At 45.2% G+C, this 25933-nt stretch overlaps 2 protein-coding genes across 4 annotated transcripts in view; both read left to right on the top strand.

The window, feature by feature from the left end:
• Nucleotides 1-5331: 5331 nt before the first annotated feature.
• Nucleotides 5332-15873, top strand: LOC142374954 (uncharacterized). 2 transcript variants are annotated; one of them, XM_075458837.1, is made up of 9 exons: nt 5332-5565; nt 7681-7941; nt 9358-9401; nt 9499-9545; nt 11334-11520; nt 11911-12066; nt 12451-12565; nt 12651-12810; nt 14730-15873. In XM_075458837.1, exons 1-9 carry the CDS (start codon nt 5449-5451, stop codon nt 15140-15142), a joined length of 1500 nt encoding a protein of 499 aa, XP_075314952.1. In that variant the 5' UTR covers nt 5332-5448; the 3' UTR covers nt 15143-15873. The 2 variants fall into 2 exon arrangements, with proteins under 2 accessions (XP_075314952.1, XP_075314951.1); XM_075458836.1 differs by having other exon boundaries at nt 11319-11520.
• Nucleotides 15874-19108: 3235 nt separating this feature from the next.
• Nucleotides 19109-25933, top strand: part of tiam2b (TIAM Rac1 associated GEF 2b) — an 87139-nt gene continuing 80314 nt past the window's right edge. The window contains exon 1 of one of the 2 annotated variants that reach the window (XM_075459213.1): nt 19109-19178. The gene's annotated coding sequence lies outside the window, so the exon portion shown is untranslated. The remainder of the gene's footprint in view (nt 19179-25933) is intronic. The other variant, XM_075459214.1, reaches the window with a different exon arrangement.

The following is a 25933-nucleotide window of genomic DNA, read 5'->3' as shown; positions in this document are numbered from 1 at the left end:
AGCAGGGAGTGGAAGAAGCATTAAAACATACATAAAAGAATATAAAGAGAAACAAATAAAATCATTTAAATGATTAAAAACCAGCAACAGTCCAGATAAGTTCAAAGATATCGTGCAGATTTCATGCATAGACACATGAGAACAGAAATGTCTTTAACCTGGATTTAAAAATGTCTCCATTTGGTGAAAGTTTAATCTCCACTGGCAGTTTGTTCCACTTGTTTGCAGCAGAACAGCTAAATGCTGCTTCTCCATGTTTAGTCTGGACTCTGGACTGGATTTACAGGAATGAAACCTTCCCATCCGACTCTCTGATGAAGACGTCCTCACTTTGGTTCAGCTTTTACCGTTTTTACTCTCCGGTTTTCAGGCGGATTCGTCCAAAGTTTCCTGAAGCTCTTCACACACGTGATAGCAATCATCATGGTTAAACTTTTCAGATTCGACCTCCTTATTAAACGGGATTTTATATAAGCTGCTGAATGATGCTGATGGAGTTTTATTTGGGAGATTTATGAGAGCGGAGTGCCTGTTTGGCTGCAGTTTGCAGCTCAGAGGAGCGTTTAATGACGGAGTAAATGTGCTCAGGGGGAGACGTCGGTGAAATTACAAATGTCCTCCATCAACATGACGAAGCCTCGGATTCAGGAGCCAGTTCAAGTTGTAAAGCAGAACAAGTGTTGATGGAGATGTTTTCTGCACGGAACTAACGATGTTCTGCTTCCTGGGCAACAACGCCACCTGGTGGACAAACAGCACCAGGGCACAAGATAGATGAGTACTTTATTCATCCCAATTTGGGAAATTATTGTGTTGCAGCAGCGTACAGTAAAATATATGTAAACAATTAAAGGAAAAACAAGCAAATAGAATAGAATAAAAATTGAGAATAAACATCAGCTATATACAAATCTACAGTATGAAAAGTAGGGTAAATAATAATAATAATAATAATAACAATAATAACAATATTAATAATAATAATAATAATAATGATAATAATAATAAACATCAGTAAACTAAATAAAAACAGATTTGTACATTTAACAATAAAAGGTAAAAATAAATTTAACTGAGTAGACTGAACTATAGAAATATAGGGTATTTGGATAATTTACATTATATTGTACTGATGATGATATTTGTGCAAATGTTATTAGTGCATAAACTGGGAGAGCAAACAGAAAGATGATTTAAGTTTATGTTTCAGAGGATGGCAACGAGCAACAAGTTGATCCAGTCGAGGGTTCTGGATGTCCTTCTGAATTCAATATGAGAGTATCAGAGTAAACATCAGCCTCAGCCATTATGATTCGTGTGTGTCACACCTCCGTAATGAACTTTATTTACACAGCCCTTTACAGACGATCCTTACGGTGTACCAAAGTGCTTTACAGCAGGTAATAAATAAAGAGAAGAAGAAGTCAAAACCAAAAAAAACAATAAAAGAATAAATGAAATGAATGAAAGCAATAAAATACAACAAGATAAAATAAGATAAAAGTGTCATCATACTACTGGGTATAAAAGCCATCCTAAATAAGCAGGTTTTTAGCCTAGAGGTAAAGAGGCCCAGGTCAGAAATAAGATGCTCTACCAGGACTGTTAAAAGCTCAGATAAATACGATGGGGCGAGGCCGTTAAAGGGACAGTTCGCCTCTTCTGACATGAAGCTGTATGACATCCCATATCAGCAACATCATTTATGAGCGTACGAAGGGAGAGAAAATAGGGCCAAGAGATTGTGAGCTCTGACTTTGTCCTGGAGAACCATTTTGTGATGCAAATGTATTACTCTGTTGAACGCATATTGTTCTGAGAAGCAAAACGCTTTATTTTTTAAACCCCAGCCAACTAGCCGGACTACCTTCATCAACACCAAAACGAGGCTGGAACTCTGCTCACAGGACGCAGCAGGGGGTAAGAAGATGTTCAGAAATGATGCTGCTGATATGGGATGTTAAACAGCTTCATGTCAAAAGAGGCGAACTGTCCCTTTAAGGAGGCGAACTGTCCCTTTAAGAACAGGAGTGATGTGCACACGTCTGTTGGTGTTGCTTAAAGACGGGCAGCAGCGTTCTGCACCAGCTGAAGGCGGCTGAGAGAAGACTGGGAGACGCCCACATAAAGAGCATTAAAATAATGTCACCTTCCACCTCAGTTATGGATCTGAACACATCAACATCTCCCCTACAGGACACACTGAAACATCTGCCCCCCCCCCCCCCTCCAGCCTGGTGAGAATGGACCAGAACCAGGCTGCAGGTCCAGATGGGGTCGGCTCCAGGGTCCTGAGGACCTGTGCAGAACAGCTGTGTGGGAACCTTAGCCTGAATCAGTTCCTCATCCTGTGCTTCTGCAGTGACTACAGACCCGGTGCCCCGACGTCCCGGGTCCTGAAAGTCCTGCAGAGTCTGTTATGGACTCCCATGGATGAGCGAACACCTCCCAGGACACAGTCCTACAGTTCGCTCATCGTCTGTGTTTGGTGTTTCAGGTGCCGTCACATTCCTGCTCCAGAGGCCCGCTCCCATCTGGGCAGAGCAGGCAGCACTGTAAAGTGGATTTCATAAGTCACTGTATAGATAATAAAGACGTGTTTTAATATCTAAACTCATTCAAATGTTTTTTTTTCTAATCATGCAGTGGACTGATAATTAAATAGTGATTTTATTTTAAAGTGTGATTTAGAGGCTTGTAGAACTTAATTCTTGGAAAAAGGTTTGTTTTTTAAAATGATTTTCAAAGTTAAAATCATCCTTTAATCACTTAAATGTTGAAAAGATGGTCCAGAAGAAGCATCGAGGTTAAATTAGGTGATTTAAATGCCTGATTTGGATCTAAAACTCAGCATTTATAACAGTTTCTTTGACTAGTTTCATATCTAAACTATTTTACAAACATTTTTACCAGAACTGAATAAATAAACCGACAGGAAATGCATTCTTAAATATTCTGTTCCTGTTATTTATGTTTCCTCTTTGATGTAAATAAAGCTAAAATTGTTCGTTTTTAGTGTTTTATTAAAGGCCTACAGAAAGGTGATGTTTTGCACAAAACTGAAATGGCAGATCGATTCCTTATATAGCATGGAATTGTTTTATGATTTTAAAATAATTTTAGGCCCCTGGATAGTCCTGATTAGACCCAATAAACTATCACCACATTTGATTCGAATTTTGGCAAACCGACGATAGGTGCGTGACGTCACGAGTGCACTAAACAATAAACATGTCTGATACCAGTAGTTCCAGTAGCGAAGCCAGCAGTTTGCCAGACCTGGACAGCTTCTTCACGGCAAATTTCGATGTGTGCCGCGGGACGTCGCTTGGAAATATAAAACGTTGGGTTCAGTGCAGTTTTTATTGCGAGTAGATGTACGAAGTGCGTGTGTTGCCCTCAGCAGCAGCAGCTCACACCACCGGGGACAGAGGAAGCAGAGAGACCCAGCCGGCTGATTTCAGGACAACCATCCCGCGGTGTGTCCGCTCTCCGCCAGGTGGATTCCCCCTGAGTGTCCGCACCGCAGGGAGCTGAACACGGCGGGATGGCTCCGGCTGATTTCACCGGAGAGGAGGCAGGCGGACAGGGAGACACAGACACAAGACCGCGGGTCTCTCTGCTTCCTCTGTCCCCGCAACATTTGAAACTTTTCAGGTGAGAAAGTAGTCGTTTAGATCCCCAACGTGTTGAAAACCTGACAAAATACCGGCTGTTTACCATTTTGTTCCCACGAATTCGGCGCTACTAAAGCTAGCCGCAGTGAGCTAACGCACTTCCTGTTATTTTCACAAAATAAAATACCCGTTGCCTTTTATCACAGGGAAAACAGGAAGTGAACCTACCCTCGTTGTAGCTAGCTTGAAACTGCCGTTTTGACAGGAAATGACGGTATGCCGGGTTGCCGCCGTCCTGCAGTGCTTCTGTCTTCTGACAAAGTCGCTAAATTGGCAACACGGCAGCCAGGAAAAACCATGGCACTTGTGACGTCGCACGGAAGCCCCGCCCCCAGTCTGGAATTCCAGGAAGGTTTCCTAGCGGCAAATTCAAAATCGCAAATTTCATGCGTTTATGAAATGTTTTGGTGTAGAGTCCAATGATCATTATTGTTCCTCTGTGTATGTATTATCATTATGTATTGGGTGTAGTGTCAGCTTTCTGTAGGCCTTTAAGTAGCGCTACATGTTTCAGAAGGAGGCGACTGCTACTCCTGCTGTCGGGCCTTTTTGGAATCGCTTTCAGATTAATATATCTTGGAAATTTACCTGGTTGGTCCCAAATCACTTTCTTCTCACTAACAAAGGAAATGTCCTTTAAACTAATTCACAGGATCTACCCTGCTGAAGACCACCTAAAGAAGTTCAACTCTAACATTAATGTAAACTGTACCTTCTGTGACCTTTGCCCTGAGTCCATTACTCATTTGTTCTGGTTGTGTCCTCATTGTAAAGATTTCTGGCAACATTTTTGTAATTTTGTTGACTTAAAAATATCAGCAACTTGTACTGGCAACATGTCCTGTTTGGGTTTCAACTAAGTGGCAAAATGAATCCTGAAGGTTTTCTTTATTCATTTATTAATTATCAAAGCTAAGTTTCACATACACAAATGCAAATTTTTGAAAAGAAAACCAAATTTCTATGATTTTTTTGATTGAATTAAAGCAATACTTGCTCACAATTAAACCTTCAACTAATCATAAAGCAAAAACAACAATATGGACTTGTTCCCAACTTGGGATTATGGACGAACTGTTGTCCTAAATCTTTGTTTTATTTGTTGTTTTTTCCACGAGACTCCTTGGCAAGAGTTTTGTGACTGTCATTCTCTTATTATTATTCTTTTTTTTATAGACTTTCTTTATTGGAAGCAATTTCACAGGTAGAAATGTAGCAGCAGTACAGCGCAACAGAGAAGCCTTCCATTCTATCATTTTTCCCCAGTTTTTATTATCGCTCCCACAGTCCCACCCCACGCAACAGAACAGTTCTACGAATTCAATATCAACATATAAACAGTACACACACAACAAACACATGAATATGGAAAATGACGACGTAAACTAGTAAATTTAAATAAAAATGTTAAAAAAAATAAAATAAATTAAAAAAAATGAATAAATAAAATATAAATAAATAAATATAACTTATTATTATTATTATTTTTATGCTCCACTTGGTTGGATTTTTTAACTTTATCTACACATTTATATCTCGTTATTTTGCTTTGTTGCAAATAAAGTTCTTAAAAAAATAATTAAAAAAAAATTCAAATTAAGTCGCGCTACATTGTTGCACATCCGGGTTACAGGCGCATCTATTTCCGGTGGCACGCGGCGTAAACAAACCCCACGCGGAGACGCGTGAGCGCCCGCAGTTAAAGCAGGAGATGAGCTGTTAAAGCCGTTAGAGCCGTTAGAGCCGTTAGTCCGGAGGAGAAGCAGCAGCCATGGTGAAGTGTGCCGTGTCCGGGTGTCCGAACCGCATGGTGAGCTACAACCGGGGAGTGTTCAGCCGGCCGCCGCGGAGGTTCTTCAGCTTCCCCCGGGACCCGGACCGCGTCAAGGTGCGGAAACAGGCGGCCGGAAAACGTGCCGCCTGAGCGGCTTCTATGGCGGGTTCCCTCCGCTGTGTGGGCGCACTTCCGGGTCTTATTTCAGTGTTAGAAAAGTCTTAGAAAACCTTAAAAATATCGCCCTAAAGTTGTTCCTGAGCGACTCACAGACTGTCAGAAGTCAGATTTTTGTCGTTTTTACGCTTTAGTTCCGGTTTGTTTTCTGCCTCCAAGTGTTTAAAGTTGAACCAGAACAACCAGGAGAGGTTTCCAACTAGCCTGGATCATCCTCTTCATATCATTGGCAAGCATGCCACAGGTATTAACTGCAGGGAAATGGAGACTGTCCAGAATGCGTACAGCATAGAAAGGTATTCAGCCAGAGGTCAGAGACCTGGGGGACACCAGGCTCTCTCTACAGGGACTACTTTCCCTTTCTGTGCCCTCAGCCTGGAGATTTGTGTTTAATTTCTTAAAGACTAAAGGACTTTTTGAAAGGATTTAGTTTATTTTTTATTTAGTGAATAGTTTACTTATTTGTCTATTTATTTTCTTTTTTTTATTTGATTTTGTCACTCCTTCGTCGACGCTCCACACCCGCAGTTACATAATTGTACCGTTGGTGGCGGTAATGCAACATTACGGATGCTAACCGCCAATAAATTACAAGAAGAAGAAGAATGAGGAGAGGTTTCCCCCAGAACTGGGAGTGGGTTCTGTGGTGTTGGGTCAAAGCGTCGTTAGAAATGCGTCTAAGACAGATGCAGTGGCTGTTTCACTTGGTTTAAATTGGTTTAAACCGGTTTCATTCCAGTTTCACTCCGTTTCATTCGGTTTCACTCCAGTTTCACTCCCCCAGTTTCACTCTGTTTCACTCCGGTTTCACTCCCCCGGTTTCAGTCAGTTTCACTCCGGTTTCACTCGGTTTCATTCGGTTTCACTCGGTTTCATTCGGTTTCACTCGGTTTCATTCGGTTTCACTCGGTTTCATTCGGTTTCACTCGGTTTCATTCGGTTTCACTCGGTTTCATTCGGTTTCACTCGGTTTCATTCGGTTTCATTCGGTTTCATTCGGTTTCACTCGGTTTCACTCGGTTTCACTCGGTTTCATTCGGTTTCATTCGGTTTCACTCGGTTTCACTCGGTTTCACTCGGTTTCATTCGGTTTCACTCGGTTTCACTCGGTTTCAGTCAGTTTCACTCCGGTTTCATTCGGTTTCACTCGGTTTCATTCGGTTTCACTCGGTTTCACTCGGTTTCACTCGGTTTCATTCGGTTTCACTCTGGTTTCACTCCCCCGGTTTCACTCTGTTTCACTCCGGTTTCACTCTGTTTCACTCCGGTTTCACTCGGTTTCATTCGGTCGGTTTCATTCGGTTTCACTCGGTTTCACTCAGTTTCATTTGGTTTCATTCGGTTTCATTCGGTTTCACTCGGTTTCATTCGGTTTCACTCCGGTTTCATTCGGTTTCACTCGGTTTCACTTGGTTTCATTCGGTTTCACTCGGTTTCATTCGGTTTCACTCGGTTTCACTCGGTTTCACTCCGGTTTCATTCGGTTTCAGTTGGTTTCATTCGGTTTCACTCGGTTTCACTCCGGTTTCATTCGGTTTCAGTTGGTTTCATTCGGTTTCAGTTGGTTTCATTCGGTTTCACTCCGGTTTCACTCCCGGTTTCACTCCCGGTTTCACTCCGGTTTCACTCCCGGTTTCACTCCCGGTTTCACTCCCGGTTTCACTCCCGGTTTCACTCCCGGTTTCACTCGGTTTCACTCCGGTTTCATTCGGTTTCAGTTGGTTTCAGTTGGTTTCATTCGGTTTCACTCCGGTGTCACTCCCGGTTTCACTCCCGGTTTCACTCCGGTTTCACTCTGGTTTCACTCCGGTTTCTGCAGCCTCTTTTGGTGCAGAACAGTTAACATGATGGATGCAGTCTGAGACTTTATCTGTCCTTTGGAACGACTTATAAGTTAGTTCAGTTAAAAACTAAATCCTGCAGCCATGACTAAATATTTAACTTTAAATATTCTGACTATAAATATTTAACTTTAAATATTCTGATAAACTCTGAGATCCTCGCTGCTGAGAAGTCATGTGACCCGGGTAACCAATGGTAACTGATGTTCAGGTGTGGCTGGCGGCGCTCAGGGAGACGGAGATGGACGCTTCAGAGCAGCATGTGATCTGTGAGGACCACTTCCTGCCCGAGGACATCTCCAGAAAGGGGCTGGTCAGCGACGCCATCCCCCTCATGCCCCCTTTCCTGGACCGGCCGCTGGGTCTGATCAGCCCTGGGGGGCCCGGGACCCCCGAGGAGGAGGAGGAGGAGCAGTGGGTCGCCGAGGAGAGCAGTGATGAGGAGGAGGAGGAAGAGGATCCAACACAGCAGGTCTGGAGACGAGTTTCACCTTTAAACAGTCGCGTGGAAAAGAAAGTGAACCCTCTGATGCTGTTCCTCAGGTGTTAAAACTTAGTGAATCCAACCTCACATGAACATATTCCACTGAGTCATAACCAGAGGTGGGTAGAGCAGCCAAAAACTGTACTCAAGTAAAAGTAAAAAGTAGTCATATAATTAATAAATAAAGAAATAATTACTTGAGTAAGAGTAAAAAAGGTGAAAAAACTACTCAAGTACTGAGTAACTGTTGAGTAACGTCTGATTTATTTGTTAACACAAGCATTCAATCAGACAGACAGAAATACTAAATAATCATCTTTAGGCAAATTAGAGTTCATCCAATTGATAAAATAAATTAAAATGAATTAATTAATTACAAAATAGCTTAAATTAAAATAATCCAGGTAAATTCAAGAACTTCAATAAAGAATAAAAGAGACTTAGGAAATGTTTAAAACATATGTAACCCATATGTAACCTAAAAAACAAACATTCACCTATCCATGGGGGAAAAAACGAGTTTAGGAAACTTAGCGCTACATGTTTCCTCAAGTTAGATGTTGAGTTTCTGCTGAAATGTGCGTTTGTTTTGGTTGAAACAGAAGACACATAATGTAGCTGCTGTTTCTCACTCTTTGTAAGGTAAACATGCTTTCAGTATGAGGCCTCGTCTGCGTCTTCATTTCCCACCGTTGGTTCTGACATTTTTCATCTGTTTCTTTCTTTGTTTGCTACGACTGCTAATGCTAAAGCTAACCCGTCCCGCCGCTGAGATCGAGTACGGTCACGTGACCAGACCGCACGGCTGCGTCTGATTGGTGGAACACAGTCAGGTGGTAGAGCCTTTGGCGGAAGTCTCTCTCTCTGTCAGAATAAAACATTAAAATGAGGCGTACGCGGGGGGATAAAAATAATGAGGCGTAGAATACCAAAGAGGTAAGAAGAAAAGTAACCAGCTCATTGTAGCCTAATGTAGCGGAGTAAGAGGACAGTTTCTGCTGCACACATCTACTCAAGGAAAAGTAAAAAGTATAGAGATTTAAAACTACTCCTAGAAGTGTAATGTTTTCAAAAACTTACTCAAGTAAATGTAACTGGGTACTACCCCCCTCTGGTTATTATTTATGGAATCTCTCTGTGGAGCGATGGACTCCAGATAGTTTGGAAATGGCCTTTAACCCTTCCCAGGTTGATGGGCAGCAGCAGCTGCTGGTGTCTTTCCTCCTTGGCATCGTGTTAACACACCTGGGTGCTGACAGAACTTCTGCTTTTATGGAGCTGCTCACACTGAGTTTTAACACCTGCTGAGGAACAGACTGAACAACAGAAATCTTTCACATGGCTGCAGTGAGTCTGAAACATCTGTACACATCTGTCTCTAACATGCTCTGCCTCCATCTCCAGGATCCAGAAGCTCCGGAGAGTCCTTCAGACCTTCAGAATATCTGGTAAGGCTAATAATGAGTTATATCGCAGCATTGTTGCTCCTTAATGAGTTCCAGATGTTTCAGAGGCGTTTTCTAATGCCTTTTGTCTCTTTTCCAGTGTTGGTCTGCAAAGGAACGAAGCTTCCAGGGAGGATATTACGACAGGTGAGTTCCAGGAGGAGGAGAATGAGGTGTGGTGGGATGAGTAGCACATAAATCTGCTGATATTCCTTCTGAGGGTTGGTGCTATGACCCAGTAACATTAAAGAAAATAAAAAAAATAGTAATAAAAATACCCAGATGCTTTAAAGGTTATAAATAGTTAAGTTTTCATTGTTTAGTTTTCTTTTACAATAATCCACAAGTCAAAAGAGGGTCTTAAAACAACACCCTAAATAAAAGAAAAACTCCAAAACAAATAATTACATCTAAAAGTTAGAGAGGGAATTCAAAACTCCAAACAAAACCAGAACAAAGCCAAAACAAAAATGAAACAAACCAAGAAGCTTCAAAAAACAGTTTTAGTCAAAATAACTTAAAACCAAAAACACAGGACTCTTGAAAAACAACCGATCTACAGACGGGTTCTGGTAGCACATTCAGAACATGAAAAAAAGCGTGTGAGACGGTCCAGAACCTGCAGAGAACGCTGGTTAAACCGCTCTGCTAACCATCAGTGTTGTGTTCAGGCACGCCTCTGTCCCTGCATACTACATACTGCATACTGCATACTGCATACTACATACTGCATACTGCATACTGTATACTGCATACTGCATACTACATACTGCATACTGCATACTACATACTGCATACTACATACTGCATACTACATACTGCATACTGCATACTACATACTGCATACTGCATACTGTATACTGCATACTACATACTACATACTACATATTACATACTGCATACTGCATACTACATACTGCATACTACATACTGCATACTACATACTACATACTGCATACTGCATACTACATACTGCATACTGCATACTACATACTGCATACTGCATACTACATACTGCATACTACATACTGCATACTGCATACTACATACTGCATACTACATACTGCATACTACATACTGCATACTACATACTGCATACTACATACTGCATACTGCATACTGTATACTGCATACTACATATTGCATACTACATACTGCATACTACATACTGTATACTGCATACTACATACTGCATACTACATACTACATACTGCATACTGCATACTGCATACTCCATACTGCATACTACATACTACATACTACATACTGCATACTACATACTGCATACTACATACTGCATACTACATACTGCATATTGCATACTACATACTGCATACTACATACTGTATACTGCATACTACATACTGCATACTGCATACTACATACTACATACTGCATACTGCATACTACATACTGCATACTACATACTGCATACTGCATACTGTATACTGCATACTACATATTGCATACTACATACTGCATACTACATACTGTATACTGCATACTACATACTACATACTGCATACTACATACTGCATACTGCATACTACATACTGCATACTGCATACTGTATACTGCATACTACATATTGCATACTACATACTGCATACTACATACTGTATACTGCATACTACATACCGCGTACTGCATACTACATACTCATCGATCAGACAGTATGCAGAGCGTTTACCCACAATGCATTGCGCTCCTGCCCGAGCTGAAATCAGCCGGCCTGAAGCTGATTTCTCTTAAGCTCTAAACTCTGTAAACTTTAGCAACATTTGAAACATTTTCAGGAGAGAAAGTAGTCGTTTAGATCCCCAACGTGCTGAAAACCTGACAAAATAACGGCTGTTTACAATTTTGTTCCCACGAATTCGGCGCTGCTAATGCTAGCTGCAGTGAGCTAACGCACTTCAGGTTATTTGTGTTCAGGCACGCCTCTGTCCCTGCTGACTCGGGGTCTCCTGGAGCTGCTGCTGGCGGCGCCCGGCGGCGCGGTGGACCTCCGGCGGGCGGCCACGAGCCTGCAGACCCGTGCGCAGCGAGTCCACGGCATCGTGGACGTGCTGGAGGGCATCGGCCTGGTTCAGAGGGAGGCGGGCGGCAGCATCAGCTGGATGTGAGTAAAATAAAATACCCGTTGCCTTTTATCATAGGGAAAGCCATTACCATACAATTGGTGCTTTTGTTTTGAAAACAGGAAGTGAACCTACCCTCGTTGTAGCTAGCTTGAAACTGCCGTTTTGACAGGAAATGACGATCGGCGACGTCACGTTACGTTGCATCTTGGGTAGTTTGAGTATGAGTAGTAACCTCATGATGCATACCCAACATTTAGGAGAATCTAGTATGCATCCGGGAACTTCTGCTTACTCAAACTGCATACTAACTCAGAAAGTTAGTAGGAGTAGTGGGAGAAATACGCGGTTTCGAACACAGCCAAAGTGTTCACTCTGAAAGTAACAGCTGAACTGTTATTAATTAATTATTTAATTATGTCCCTGCTCAGAGGCAGCAGCCCGATCTGCAGCTTCCTCTGGAGGAACCCTCTCAAGTTCCTGACGGCGCTGGAGAAGCTGAAGCTGGTGGAGCACAAGCTGGACCGACTCATCAGAAGCTGCTCGCAGCAGCTGTTCCACCTGACCGACGACGTGCACAACTCTGCATATCCTTCCATGAGGCCCTGAGTTAAAGGGACAGTTCGCCTCTTTTGACATGAAGCTGTATAACATCCCATATCAGCAACAAATACCTGCCAGCTCGGGATTATTTTTGGCAGAAACTTGTTTTGGTTCATTGTAGCAGTGATGAGCAGCAGAAAGGTGTTTTCTTATTGTTTTTTTCAGTGTACAGTCAAAGGTTTAGACCCATGAACCCATCACACTGTGATCTAAATGCCTTACGTTTATGGTTAGGCCCCCTCTGGTGGCCGGAAAGAGAATTACACAAGCAAACTGTGTGAAATATGGAGCATTTAGATAATAAAATGTTTAATGGCTGTAAACTGTCAGGTTAAACTCGTCTTTAAACCTCTTTAACTCGTCTTCACGGCGGCCTACGTGACCTGCGAGGACGTTGTTCGGCTCACGAGCTTCCAGGACCAGACGGTGGTCGTCATCAAAGCTCCGCAGGAAACTAAACTTCACATTCCTGAACCTGAAGAGGTAAACGGGACCCGCACAGCGGACTGAAGTGATGAAATGATATCACTGCACGATTAAAAAGCAGCGTGTGTGTTTGTTGCTTCAGAACAGAATTCAGGTCCACCTGACGGCGGGGAAGGGTCCCATCACGGCGCTGACCTGTGAGGTGGGGGCTGGAGGCGTGGCGACCTCCGACCCCAAAGAGAACGGCGCCGTCTTTTCTGAGCTGCAGGACGGTCGGGTTGGCATGCGCACGTTGATCCCAGGTAACGGGAGGGTGAGCTGCAGATGCAGTCGGGAGGAACCAAAGAAACGGCTTCAGTCACCAAGTGAAGCTTCGTCCGCTGAAGGCTTCACTGGAGCTCCAACGTTTAGATACAAAGCCTGTTTAAAGGGTTTCAGTAATAATATCGACTCATCTTTAATCTGATGGCAGCAACACGTCTCATAAAAGTTGGGTCGCAGACACCCAGGGCTGAAGGTCACAGTGGGGTCACATGGCGCTGAAAGGATCGGATTATTGGCTAAATTCCAATCAGACTGAGTTATTAAGTGCATGTAGACACCTTAATCTGACTAAGAATTGGATCGGATGGGATTCAGACCCCGAGATAACTGGGCTGAAAGTCACTCTAAACCTGCTTGTAGACGCTGAAGCACGTGGTGAATCAGACTTTGCGTTCTGCGCATGCTCCAGATGTTTTCCCGGGGTCGTGACCCGGAAGTCAAAGGAGACGATATTCCTGTTGTTGTCGCCGTCAGAAAGAAACAAACAACGCGATGGAGAATGCTCCGTTGGGCATCGAGTTTGTGAAACAAGCAGCTCATCACAGAGCAAATGTAGAGGGACGTAGCTTCATCTGGCTCTGCGTTCTCCATCTTTCTCCAATGCCTGAGTTTGTTGTTGTTGTTGGTGGTGCAGAGGTCAACAGGAAGTGGCTCTATTAGCAACAGCTGGAATGGGTACAGCGCCACCTATCATACCGGGGTATGGCACGCTTTGTGCCTCTGATCCCATTCATTCACCGACATATATCCAAGGAGAATTACCCTCGCTCAGCTCATTCTTATTGTAATTTAGCCAATAATCTGATCCTTTCAGAGCCATGTGACCCCACTGAGTGATACCCAGGTCTGATGTTCAGCTGAGTCATAGCATAAGATGGTCCATATGTGTACCAGGCCACCTCAGGCCAAAGGCTGACCAGCGTACCTGTGAGCAGACATCGTAGTTTTTCCTCTTGAATCAGGAGGGTGAGATCAGAGGTGTTTGGTTGCAGTTTGTAATCCGCGCCACTAGAGGTCACTAGGGCTCGGTAAAAAAAATCGATTCAATCGATTTTGGATCAATTTCATTTTAAATTTTGCAAAATTGATTTGTAGGGCATGAGATTGATTTATTTATTTATTTATATATATTTTTTTTCTCATGAAGTTAACCCCAGTAGTCTCGTATGTATGTGTGTGTGTGTGTGTGTGTGTGTGTGTGTGTATATATATATGTATATATGTGTATATATATATATATGTGTGTATATGTGTGTGTATATATATATATATATATATATATATATATATAGTCACTGCAAAAAGGAGCTGCCTAACCCCAGATCAGGTCAGTGAGCTCACAATTACCATATGAGAAAAAAGTTACAATAACAGGACTTGACTTTAGATTGTTTAGAAGTTTACTTTTAGTTTTGTTACCATTATTATTATTATCATTTTTGCACATTAAGAAACAATGCCTTAATGCAATTTGCAGTGATGGAATTTTGTAGTTCAAGTACACTTTCACTTGCAATTCCTTTATAGTTTTAAAACGGCACTTTTGAGACAGTTGTGTTCACAGCTGAAGTTTAAACTGTCCAATTCACAAGTTTGCACTTAAAACCTGTTGTTTATGGTAAAAATAATAGATAAAATAAAACACATTAGTATTTTGTAAAACAGTTGAGCCATTTTCATTATTTAAGAGCAGATTGAATTGAATTGAATCGTGATTAATCGATTCAGGACCTTATGAATCGAAATCGAATCGATTTAGGAAATTGGCCATGATACCCAGCCCTAGAGGTCACTACGTTAAAGGATGGGATGAGGAGGCAGCATCAGAATGTGTTCATGATTAAATCTTTAGAAGAATTGATATGAAACCATCTTAAACAAATGTCCCTTTTTCCAGACTTCGTTGACTGTGCTGAGGACTCAGGAGGAGGAGCAAAGTCCAGCTCTGAGCAGACCAGGAGGGCCCAGGAACCGCCGCCGCCCCGTGAGATGGGGCCGCGCTGCCAGTCGCCGGCGTGCCACAGGTCCTCCAAGCATCACTGCAGGAGCATCGGCGAGGCGGAGCGGGAGACGATCTTTAAAAGCTTCTGGGAGAACATGAACCTGGAGCAGAAGAAACGCTACGTGCGCAGTCTGGTGGACATCACCCCGGTGCAGAGGAGGCGGGGCTCCGGGTTCTCAAAAAGGGAATCCAGTCTGGTTTTCTTCCTGAACTTCGGGGGGCAGAGACGGAGGGTGTGCAGGGGTTTGTTTCTGGCCACACTGGGAATAAAGGAGTGGTCCGCTCTGAGATGGATACGAGACAGGTGACGCACGCCCGAGGCTGCTGTGTGGTCCAGGTGGTCCGGAAGAAGGTTTCCTGACTGAGTTATACCCCAGTGAGTTATAACTGACTTAATACCATACTTATACCCGAGTCATACCCCAGTTCTACCCGACTTATACCAGAGTTATAGCTGAGTTATAAAGTCAGACATCAGCCATCGGATGCTGCGTTTCAGAAGCTCTTCTCCCCGTAAAGGCGTCGGTTTGCTTCTCCTCTCTCACCTTCCTCTGACTCACTTCAGCAGGTTCGTTAACCATCTTCCTGAGAGTCGGTTTCCGTGTTAACTCAGATCATGAAGAGACGCTGGAGCTCACAGAGGAAACTCGCTGACTCTGAAAAGTCGTTTAAAGGCAAAGACTCTGAACTTCTGATGGAACTGGAGCCACAGTGCGCTCATCCAGCAGAGGCTGAGAACAGCCGATGTTCACGTCTCCGCGGTCAAACGCCGAAAGGCTTCTCTCAAACATGAATCCTGCTCAGGCAGCCGGCCTGTAGGACACACGAACAACTTATTCTAAAAACTAAGGTTGCTTTTTCTTTGGGACACTAGAACTTCCACCACTTTGGATGTTTTTATTATTCACAATCATGTTTCTGGATTTTATTCTGTGAGGAAACAGTCGAGTCTTCCAATCGTCACCTTGAGATGTGAAATATTTTACTGTTTAATGTGTGAAAGTATCCGCTGCTTTAAAATAAAAACCTTCAAACATTCCTGCTGGTTGTTGGTTCTAATCCCTGAAGAGTCGGTGCTGATGAGGCGTATTCAACTCAAACACGGTTCTTTCCCGTTAAAGACAGACAGGGTGACCTGTCCTTAAAAAGTCGTAAATCAATTTTCCTGAAAATAAGACCTTAAAAAGTATTAAATTGCCTTAACACATTGACTCACGTAAAACTACGTTTTTACTGCCCATGCGTTGGCTCCCACATGGTAAAAATACGTTTTTACGTTTTTTTAATGGATTCTGAATCTATACATTCTTAGAATCCCTCCACCTACCTGGTGGTTTTATGAACATGTAAACTCTGACACAAGGACACGACGCAAATCCTCTGACCCGGATATGTAAGTATCTAAAGTGCGACAGGCTGAAAGAGCGCACGTTTCACAAAAGCCCCGATATCTCAGTTTGTTGTTGATTTTGGTGGATACCCGCCTTGGTGTAGCTAAGGATAGCTCGCTAATGGCGGCACCTAGAGACACGCAGTTTTGACCCACAAAGAGTTTAAAGTCTCAGCTTTCAAACGAGCCATAACATGTTTCAGTGGCCCTATCACATAATATGCTGTGACTGTACAAAAAATGGTTTAGAACGCTGGGATTCCACGACATAATTCCGTAAACACCGCCGGTATTCAATGTGTTAAATTCAGATGGCATGGGTCTTAAATATTTGTGTATTTTTCTTTTTGCTCTAAAGGAACTATTTTTTTAAAAATATATTTACTTGATTTTATAAGCATTTGTTCACGGGACTTAAATGTTCTGAAAATATTGTAATAAATTTAATTTAGGACAGTGATGACACTTTTGTGATCTTTTCGCATGACACACATTTAGCCGATGTTCTTAAACTCAATTGTCATTTTACCATATTACTGTCAGTGTGTTTACTTGGTATTTCCATCGTACGTTTGGTCTTAAATTTAATTTAGAAGTGGTATTAAAAGGTCTTAAAAAGTCTTAAATTTAACTTGTTTATACCTGTATACACCCTGGACCGAGGAAGCTCACAGGTTTAGGTAACGGCATCACTCTGCTGTACAGGAAGAACACCTGAGGAGGAGGTTCAAAGGTCCAAAATAAAACAGGAACTGGACCAGACGGGCTCGGTGAAACCTCATCAGGAACGTTAAAGCCTGCAGGGCGACTGACCCGGCCTGAAACTGTCTTACGGCTGTAATGTTCCATCAGTCTGTTGGTGTCCTCTTTAAAACCAGAGAAGGTGGAGCTGAGCTGTATTAAACATAGTTTGGATTTGATGTGATTCACAAAGACAAAATGTTTATTGAGCTGAAATGAAGCCGTTATTATCACAGAGGCATCCTGCCTGTTTTCAGCCGGTTTGTTCAGCCTCAGCCAGCAGGGGGCAGCAGAGAGCCGCCAGTCAGGTCCTCTGGTTTCCAGTTGCCCCAACAAGCCTCAAACCTGCCTGTTGGGGTAACTCAGTGTTTCTCAGTTCCGGCCCTCGGGACCCACCGCCCGGCATCGACTCGTCATCAAGCTCTGCAGGGTCTGATCAGGAGCCATTCATCTGAATCAGGTGTGCTGGAGGAGGGAAACATCGAAAACATGCAGGGCAGTGGGTCCACAGGTGGGTCCAGAGGGCCGGAACTGAGAAACACTGAGGTAACTGGTGATTGGTGCATGCAGATCTGTTTCTCATCTGTCTCTGCGTTGGACCGCTGACCCGACCGGGTGGACCCACCTGTCGACCTGGGTAAGTTGTCTTCCCATGTGTCTCGGTACCTAACTTACCGCACTTACTCTAGCACTAGTTATGCTCTTAGCTGTTTGGTTTTGGAAGGAAATGCACTTATGATTTCTTGTGACCTGAAGTTCTTTTGCCTCCCGATGTGGAACGCACTGATTGTAAGTCGCTTTGGATAAAAGCGTCTGCTGAATGACCGTAATGTGATGTAATGGACCCACCTGTGGACCTGCGTGGACCCACTTGTGTTCGAGTTCTACCCGAGTTATACCCCACCAAGTTATACCCATCCAAGTTCTACCCGACCGAGTTCTACCCGACCGAGTTCTACCCGATTTCTACCCGACCGAGTTCTACCCGACCGAGTTCTACCCGACCGAGTTCTACCGGAGTTCTACCAGACCGAGTTCTACCCGAGTTCTACCCGACCGAGTTCTACCCGACCGAGTTCTACCCGACCGAGTTCTACCGGAGTTCTACCCGACCGAGTTCTACCCGACCGAGTTCTACCGGAGTTCTACCCGACCGAGTTCTACCCGAGTTCTACCAGACCGAGTTCTACCCGAGTTCTACCCGACCGAGTTCTACCCGACCGAGTTCTACCCGAGTTCTACCAAACCGAGTTCTACCCGATTTCTACCCGACCGAGTTCTACCCGACCGAGTTCTACCCGACCGAGTAATACCTGAGTTCTACCCGACCGAGTTCTACCCGACCGAGTTCTACCCGAGTTCTACCCGACCGAGTTCTACCGGAGTTCTACCCGACCGAGTTCTACCCGAGTTCTACCAGACCGAGTTCTACCCGACCAAGTTCTACCCGAGTTCTACCAGACCGAGTTCTACCCGATTTCTACCCGACCGAGTTCTACCCGACCGGGTTCTACCCGACCGAGTAATACCTGAGTTCTACCCGACCGAGTTCTACCCGACCGAGTTCTACCGGAGTTCTACCCGACCGAGTTCTACCCGAGTTCTACCAGACCGAGTTCTACCCGAGTTCTACCTGACCGAGTTCTACCCGAGTTCTACCAGACCGAGTTCTACCCGAGTTCTACCTGACCGAGTTCTACCCGAGTTCTACCTGACCGAGTTCTACCAGACCGAGTTATACCCGACCGAGTTTTACCTGAGTTATTTTGTCGTTGAACACTCGCTTCCCTCCGGACTTTTATCAGGATGCTTGTTTCCTGGAACCAGGAGCTAACGTGCACTGACTCGGACCTGTGGCCGTTCTTAGGTCAGTAAACAATGCAGAGGAGGGTGTTCCTGAACCTCTCTGGCTGAGTATTCCTGCAGCAGGAACACGTTATCTGACTGAAACTTTGTGAGGATTTAACCCGCTTTATGAACTACGATGTCATAGATGATGTCATAGATGTTGTTCTATGGATCTGAGAGGTTTGGTGTTGTGTAACCGGTTAAATAAGCACTTTGTTTTCCCTTCTCAGAGGTGTGGTCTGCTGCTGGTCCCAGTCCAGCCGGAGGACTCCACCCTCCTGCTGTCAGGAACACGAGTCCGACTCAGCCTCCCCACAACCAGAGAGCAGCAGAGGAAACACCAGCCGGACCGATCGTCCCGGGAGGTGAGTTCCTCTTTCTGCTGTTTACTGCACTGTCCCCTTAAAGCTGCTCATGTTCCCTTTGTTAAAGCACAGCGTCTGCGGCTACTTTAGGAATTTCCTGGGATCTTACTGAGCTCCGTGTGGGTTCATCTGGCCTCAGTGATAACTAACACACCAGATCCTGCAGTAGTGTTGTTTCTGCCCCTTATTGGAGCCTTTCTGCCCCTTATTGGAGCCTTTCTGCCCCTTATTGGAGCCTTTCTGCCCCTTATTGGAGCCTTTCTGCCCCTTATTGGAGCCTTTATGCCACTTATTGGAGCCTTTCTGCCCCTTATTGGAGCCTTTCTGCCCCTTATTGGAGCCTTTCTGCCCCTTATTGGAGCCTTTCTGCCACTTATTGGAGCCTTTCTGCCCCTTATTGGAGCCTTTATGCCACTTATTGGAGCCTTTCTGCCCCTTATTGGAGCCTTTCTGCCCCTTATTGGAGCCTTTCTGCCCCTTATTGGAGCCTTTCTGCCCCTTCTTGGAGCCTTTCTGCCCCTTCTTGGAGCCTTTCTGCCCCTTTCTGCCACTTCTTGGCGCCTTTCTGCCCCTTCTTGGAGCCTTTCTGCCCCTTTCTGCCACTTCTTGGAGCCTTTCTGCCCCTTCTTGGAGCCTTTTTGCCCCTTCTTGGAGCCTCTCTGCCCCTTGTTGGAGCCTCTCTGCCCCTTCTTGGAGCCTTTCTGCCCCTTCTTGGAGCCTTTCTGCCCCTTCTTGGAGCCTTTCTACCCCTTCTTGGAGCCTCTCTGCCACTTATTGGAGCCTTTCTGCCCCTTATTGGAGCCTTTCTGCCCCTTATTGGAGCCTTTTTGCCCCTTTTTGAAGCCTTTCTGCCCCTTCTTGGAGCCTTTCTGCCACTTATTGGAGCCTTTCTGCCACTTATTGGAGCCTTTCTGCCCCTTATTGGAGCCTTTCTGCCCCTTCTTGGAGCCTTTCTGCCCCTTTCTGCCCCTTCTTGGAGCCTTTCTGCCCCTTTCTGCCACTTCTTGGAGCCTTTCTGCCCCTTCTTGGAGCCTTTCTGCCCCTTTCTGCCCCTTCTTGGAGCCTTTCTGCCCCTTCTTGGAGCCTTTCTGCCCCTTTCTGCCACTTCTTGGAGCCTTTCTGCCCCTTCTTGGAGCCTTTTTGCCCCTTCTTGGAGCCTCTCTGCCCCTTCTTGGAGCCTCTCTGCCCCTTGTTGGAGCCTCTCTGCCCCTTCTTGGAGCCTTTCTGCCCCTTCTTGGAGCCTTTCTACCCCTTCTTGGAGCCTCTCTGCCACTTCTTGGAGCCTTTCTGCCCCTTCTTGAAGCCTTTCTACCCCAAACAAAGCCTTGTTGTGTCGCTCTCAGCTTCCAGCTGCTGCTGGACTCGTAAACTTCCTGCTCTGACTGAAACAGATCTCTGATTCTGTGCTTCAGGAGTCCCAAAGAGGCTCCCAGATAAGAATGAGTCCTTTACATCTGCTGATGCCGTAATTAGTGGCCACATTATGAGCTTTGGTCCATGTGTCTGATCAAGCAAAACACTTTAATTCTGCATGAAGTTCACCTCAGACGTTTGCTTTGGGAGCTGGAAAGATGTTCAACGAGTCACTGATGTGTCATAGAGGCGATAAAGTTCATAAAGTTCTCCTGTTGGCCGGTTTAACAGAACCAATAAGAGGTGACAGGACGCTGCCCTGGTTCTGTTAAAATGTGTTTAAATGTGTTTAAATGTGTTCAGGTTGAACTTCATCAGCTCCTCTGCTGCACTCAGCATCCTTTCTTTTTTTAGCTCTTTAAGTAAAGGAGTAAAGAGTGTAAAAAGAGTGTTAAAAGTGTGTATAAAGAGTGTATAAAGAGTGTATAAAGAGTGTTTAAAGAGTGTTTAAAGAGTGTATAAAGAGTGTATAAAGAGTGTATAAAGAGTGAGGACAGGCAGTTTCCCCTCCTTCCTGCCGCAGGACGACACTGATGAGTCGGGATGAGAAAGTGAGCTCTCAGCTCTATCTTCAGTTTGATAAAAGCCGACCGTGTTTCAGCTTCTGTTGTTGCTGCAGCCGCTGAACTCTGATGGAGTCGCTCCTGAAGTCTTTATTTCTGACTGAGGGGTTAACGACCTCTGTGGGTCACATGACTTTAACTGGAGTTTGCGGGTGTTTGAGTGAGACAATCAGAGCGATCAGCTGCTGGTTGTTCAGGTCACATGCACACTTACACACGCACGTACACACGCACGCACATACACACGCACGTACACACGCACGCTTACACACGCACGCACATACACCCGCACGTACATACACACGCACGTACACACGCATGTACACAGGCACGTACACACGCACGTACATACACACGCACGTACACACGCACGTACACAGGCACGTACACACGCACGTACACACGCACGTACATACACATGCACACGCACGTACACACGCACGTACACACGCACGTACATACACATGCACACGCACGTACACACGCACGCTTACACCCGCACGTACATACACACGCACGTACACCCGCACGTACATACACACGCACGTACACACGCACGTACACACGCACGTACATACACATGCACACGCACGCTTACACCTGCACGTACACATGCACGTACACATGCACGTACACAGGCACACTTACACATGCACGTACACGTACACATGCACACAAACACACACACACACATGCACATGCACAAACACATGCACACAAACACACACACACACATGCACATGCACAAACACATGCACACAAACACGCACACACACATGCACAAACACATGCACACAAACACACACACACACATGCACGTACACATGCTCACAAACACGCATGTACACATGCACACTTACACATGCACACATGCAAGTACACGTGCACACTTGCACACTTACACATGCACGTACACGTACACACACATACACATGTAGGTACACATGCACACACGTGCACACAAACACACAAACACACACATGCACACGCACGTACACATGCACGTACACAGGCACACTTACACATGCACGTACACATGCACACAAACACATGCACGTACACATGCACACAAACACACACACACAGATGCACGTACACGTACACGTGCACACAAACACACACACACACATGCACAAACACATGCTCACAAACACACACATGCACGTACACGTACACGTGCACACAAACACACACATGCACAAACACATGCACACAAACACACACATGCACGTACACGTACACGTGCACACAAACACACACACACACATGCACAAACACATGCACACAAACACACACACACATGCACAAACACATGCACACAAACACACATGTACACATGCACACTTACACATGCATGTACACGCGTGCACATGCACATACACATGCACATGCAGGTACACGTGCACACACACGTGCACACAAACACGCACATGCACTTGCAGCTCTTTCTTGGTCGTGATGCGTTCAGGAACCACCCAAACGTTGTCAAACTGAGATTCTTTTCCGTTCGACCTCCCAGTTGAAGCATCTTCTCGGTTGCTATGGTGACCGTCCTGCTGCAGATTTATTCAAATTCAGACTTCTGAGTAAAGCAAACAGGCCGCCGTGTCAGCTCCCTCCTGGGTTTGTGGTTGTTTGTGTTGTAAGCCGAGCGGGGTGCGTGTGTACATGCGTGCGGCTCAGGTGCGGCGCGGCGGCGGGGAAACGCCCGGAGGCGTCCAACACTGCCCGCCTGTGTCCAGTAAACCACACGGAGCTGCAGAGTCTGTGGAAATGAAACCCAAACGTGTTTTACTCAAACACAAACAAACATTCAGAGGAACCCTGAAGCTGAGACGTTTAAAGATGGCCCCCAGAACACATCCCACCGTTTGATTCTCATTCGTGTCGCATGCTGAACACGAATGGTTTCCACCTTTTTAACCCGTTCTGCTGCTGCCTGATGGGAAAATCCACTCTGTTCCACAGTTCTGAACATCCTGAAATCCTCTCAAAGAAGACATTCGTCTCTCTTTTGGGACGCAGACCTCTGGACTCAGAGCCTCAAACGTTCAGCTGGACATGCGGATGCATCTTTATTAGTCTTCTGTGTGTGATTCGGGTTTTTATGGCAGGTTAAAGAGACCCTTCACCCACAAACCTGAAGAGAAAACTGCCGGCTCAGGTTTGAGTTTGGGCTGTTTGAGAGAAAACTGTAAGATGGAGGCAGTCTGGGTTAAAGAGCACTGTCATCTCTAAAATGTCCACGCTTTGATGCATAAACTGTGTGAATAAGATCAATTGTGCTTTTATTTTGTAAAGTCTGTCGCTCACAGGCTTTTATTTTGTAAAAGTCTGTCGCTCACATGCTTTTATTTTGTAAAAGTCTGTCGCTCACAGGCTTTTATTTTGTAAAAGTCTGCTGCTCACAGGCTTTTATTTTGTAAAAGTCTGCTGCTCACAGGCTTTTATTTTGTAAAAGTCTGCTGCTCACAGGCTTTTATTTTGTAAAAGTCTGCTGCTGTCTGCTGTGGAACAGGAAAAGAAAGTAATCGGCGGATCCACCAAACATGGAGAAGGGTACGGAACTTTTACTCGGCCATTTTCATGTTAAAGTTCTTCCAGACGGCGGAGTCGACAGAACCAAAGTCATCTGTAAACTCTGCCAAGTTGAATTGTCTTCTCAGCGTAGTAGTTCCAGTCTAAAATATCACTTAAAGGCAAAACACACAACTGATAGCAGCAAGTCATTCAAGGAAACAGACAGTGGAGCGAGGCTTCTACATAAAAACTATAGAAAGATGCTGATGTTAAAAGTGTGTTTGCACAACAAATGTTATGGCACTTTCATTCATATGGCAGCACATTTAAAATAAAGCTAAATGCTAAAAGCTATACGCTACTTTTGGATTCATTTTTGGATTCTGCGTACAAATGCGATTAATCGCGATTAATCAGGGAAATCATGTGATTAATTAGATTAAACATTTTAATCGTTGCCCAGCCATAGTTTAAAGCTTGAATGATGCAGATCTGTGATGCTGTTCCTGACGGGGTTGGAGGAAAAACAACCAAAAGGGTTAGTTTGTGTTTTATAAAACACATACATACATATCCACGGAGGACATCTGATCCCAACATGCGTCTCTTTGTGAGGAACCAGGAGGAATCAGCATCTGCAGGATGAGCAGCAAACACAAAGGTTTATTCTCTGAGTCTCTGAGGAAGCTTCAGGGATCAATAAGTGTTCCAGCTCAGCGATCAGCGGGACGCGTGGGAGGCCAGAGATCATCTCTTTGTTCCGGCCGACAGGAGCTGGTCCTCAGCTCGCCATATGTCCCGGCCTGGTGTTAATGACTGCTGGTGGAGCTTCACTAATGAGGGTCCGGGCAGCTCTGAGGTCCGACAAACGGCCCGAGGAATAAACTTTATTATATTTAAGAAACAGCGATTCATATCAACCTTTAAAGTGTCCTGATCAGCGGTTCTGCAGCTTCCTGAAGCTCTCTCAGAGTTTCTCTTTGGACATTTTCTGCTTCTTCCCTCATCTTCAGTCCAGTCCTTGTACCTGAGCATCTTCAGAGGAATGTGTTTTTCTTTGTTCAGCCACTTAACTCTGAGCTGTGAACCATTCAGGCAGGAAAAAGGCTCCTAACTCAAGGGATGAACCAGTGCTGTGTCCACACAGAGCAGACAACTTAGTCTAGTGACCCAAAGTCACCAAATAAACCAGAAAAAACACCAAAGAAAATAAATAAAACACAAAAAACACAAAAAAAAATAAAATAAATAAATAAACAAAAACACAAAAAACAGAAAAAAAAAGAAAAAAATAAACCAGAAAAAACACTGCTCCTCCCTGCAGCAGAAACCCAAACACTGAGCAGGAGACTAAGGGTCGTCCATTGTTCCGTCACGTCAACTTAACTCGCCTGATTGGATGCCTAGTGTCGCCGTGTTGCCTGTACAGTGGGCGTGTACAGTGGGCGTGTATACGAAGTTGTAGATAGAACATACCGTAGAATGGCTCCGGGGGAAAGTAAATAACTTGTGATTTTAACCAACCGGAGTTTCTCCCTCTAAAAATTTGAGTTTTGGAGGGAAATTAATGTGTATAAATCGTCAGCAATGGAACATTATTTCATATTGCACCATGGATCCGGATCTGCGAGCGAGGAGAGCTCCTGCTGCTGCTCCTGCTGCTGTGCTGCTGCTGCTGCTGCTGCTGCTCCTGCTGCTGCTGCTGCTCCTGCTCCTGCTCCTGCTCCTGCTGCTGCTGCTGCTGCTGCTGCTGCTGCTGCTGCTGCTGCTGCTGCTCCTGCTGCTGCTGCTCCTGCTGCTCCTGCTGCTGCTGCTGCTGCTGCTGCTGCTGCTGCTGCTGCTGCTGCTGCTGCTGCTGCTGCTGCTCCTGCTGCTGCTGCTGCTCCTGCTGCTGCTGCTGCTCCTGCTGCTGCTGCTGCTGCTGCTGTGCTGCTGCTGCTGCTGCTGCTCCTGCTGCTGCTGCTGCTCCTGCTCCTGCTCCTGCTGCTGCTGCTGCTGCTGCTGCTCCTGCTGCTGCTGCTGCTCCTGCTCCTGCTCCTGCTGCTGCTGCTGCTGCTGCTGCTGCTGCTGCTGCTGTGCTGCTGCTGCTGTGCTGCTGCTGCTGCCTGCTGCTGCTGCTGCTGCTGCCTGCTGCTGCTCCTGCTGCTGCTGCTGCTGCTGCTCCTGCTGCTGCTGTGCTGCTGCTGCTGTGCTGCTGTGCTGCTGCTGCTGTGCTGCTGCTGCTGCCTGCTGCTGCTGCTGCTGCTGCTGCTGCTGCTG

This window comes from Odontesthes bonariensis, chromosome 24 (assembly GCF_027942865.1).
Source record: "Odontesthes bonariensis isolate fOdoBon6 chromosome 24, fOdoBon6.hap1, whole genome shotgun sequence".
In the NCBI taxonomy this organism is placed as follows: domain Eukaryota; kingdom Metazoa; phylum Chordata; class Actinopteri; order Atheriniformes; family Atherinopsidae; genus Odontesthes; species Odontesthes bonariensis.
This window is presented reverse-complemented; position numbering and strand designations above follow the sequence as displayed.

Excerpts from the sequence above, each read along its gene's own strand:
- LOC142374954 (XM_075458836.1), top strand. The coding sequence starts at position 5,449 with ATGGTGAAGTGTGCCGTGTCCGGGTGTCCGAACCGCATGGTGAGCTAC. Across the intron at positions 5,566-7,680 it reads GGGACCCGGACCGCGTCAAG|GTGTGGCTGGCGGCGCTCAG; the intron begins GTGCGGAAACAG and ends ACTGATGTTCAG. Across the intron at positions 7,942-9,357 it reads AAGAGGATCCAACACAGCAG|GATCCAGAAGCTCCGGAGAG; the intron begins GTCTGGAGACGA and ends CTCCATCTCCAG.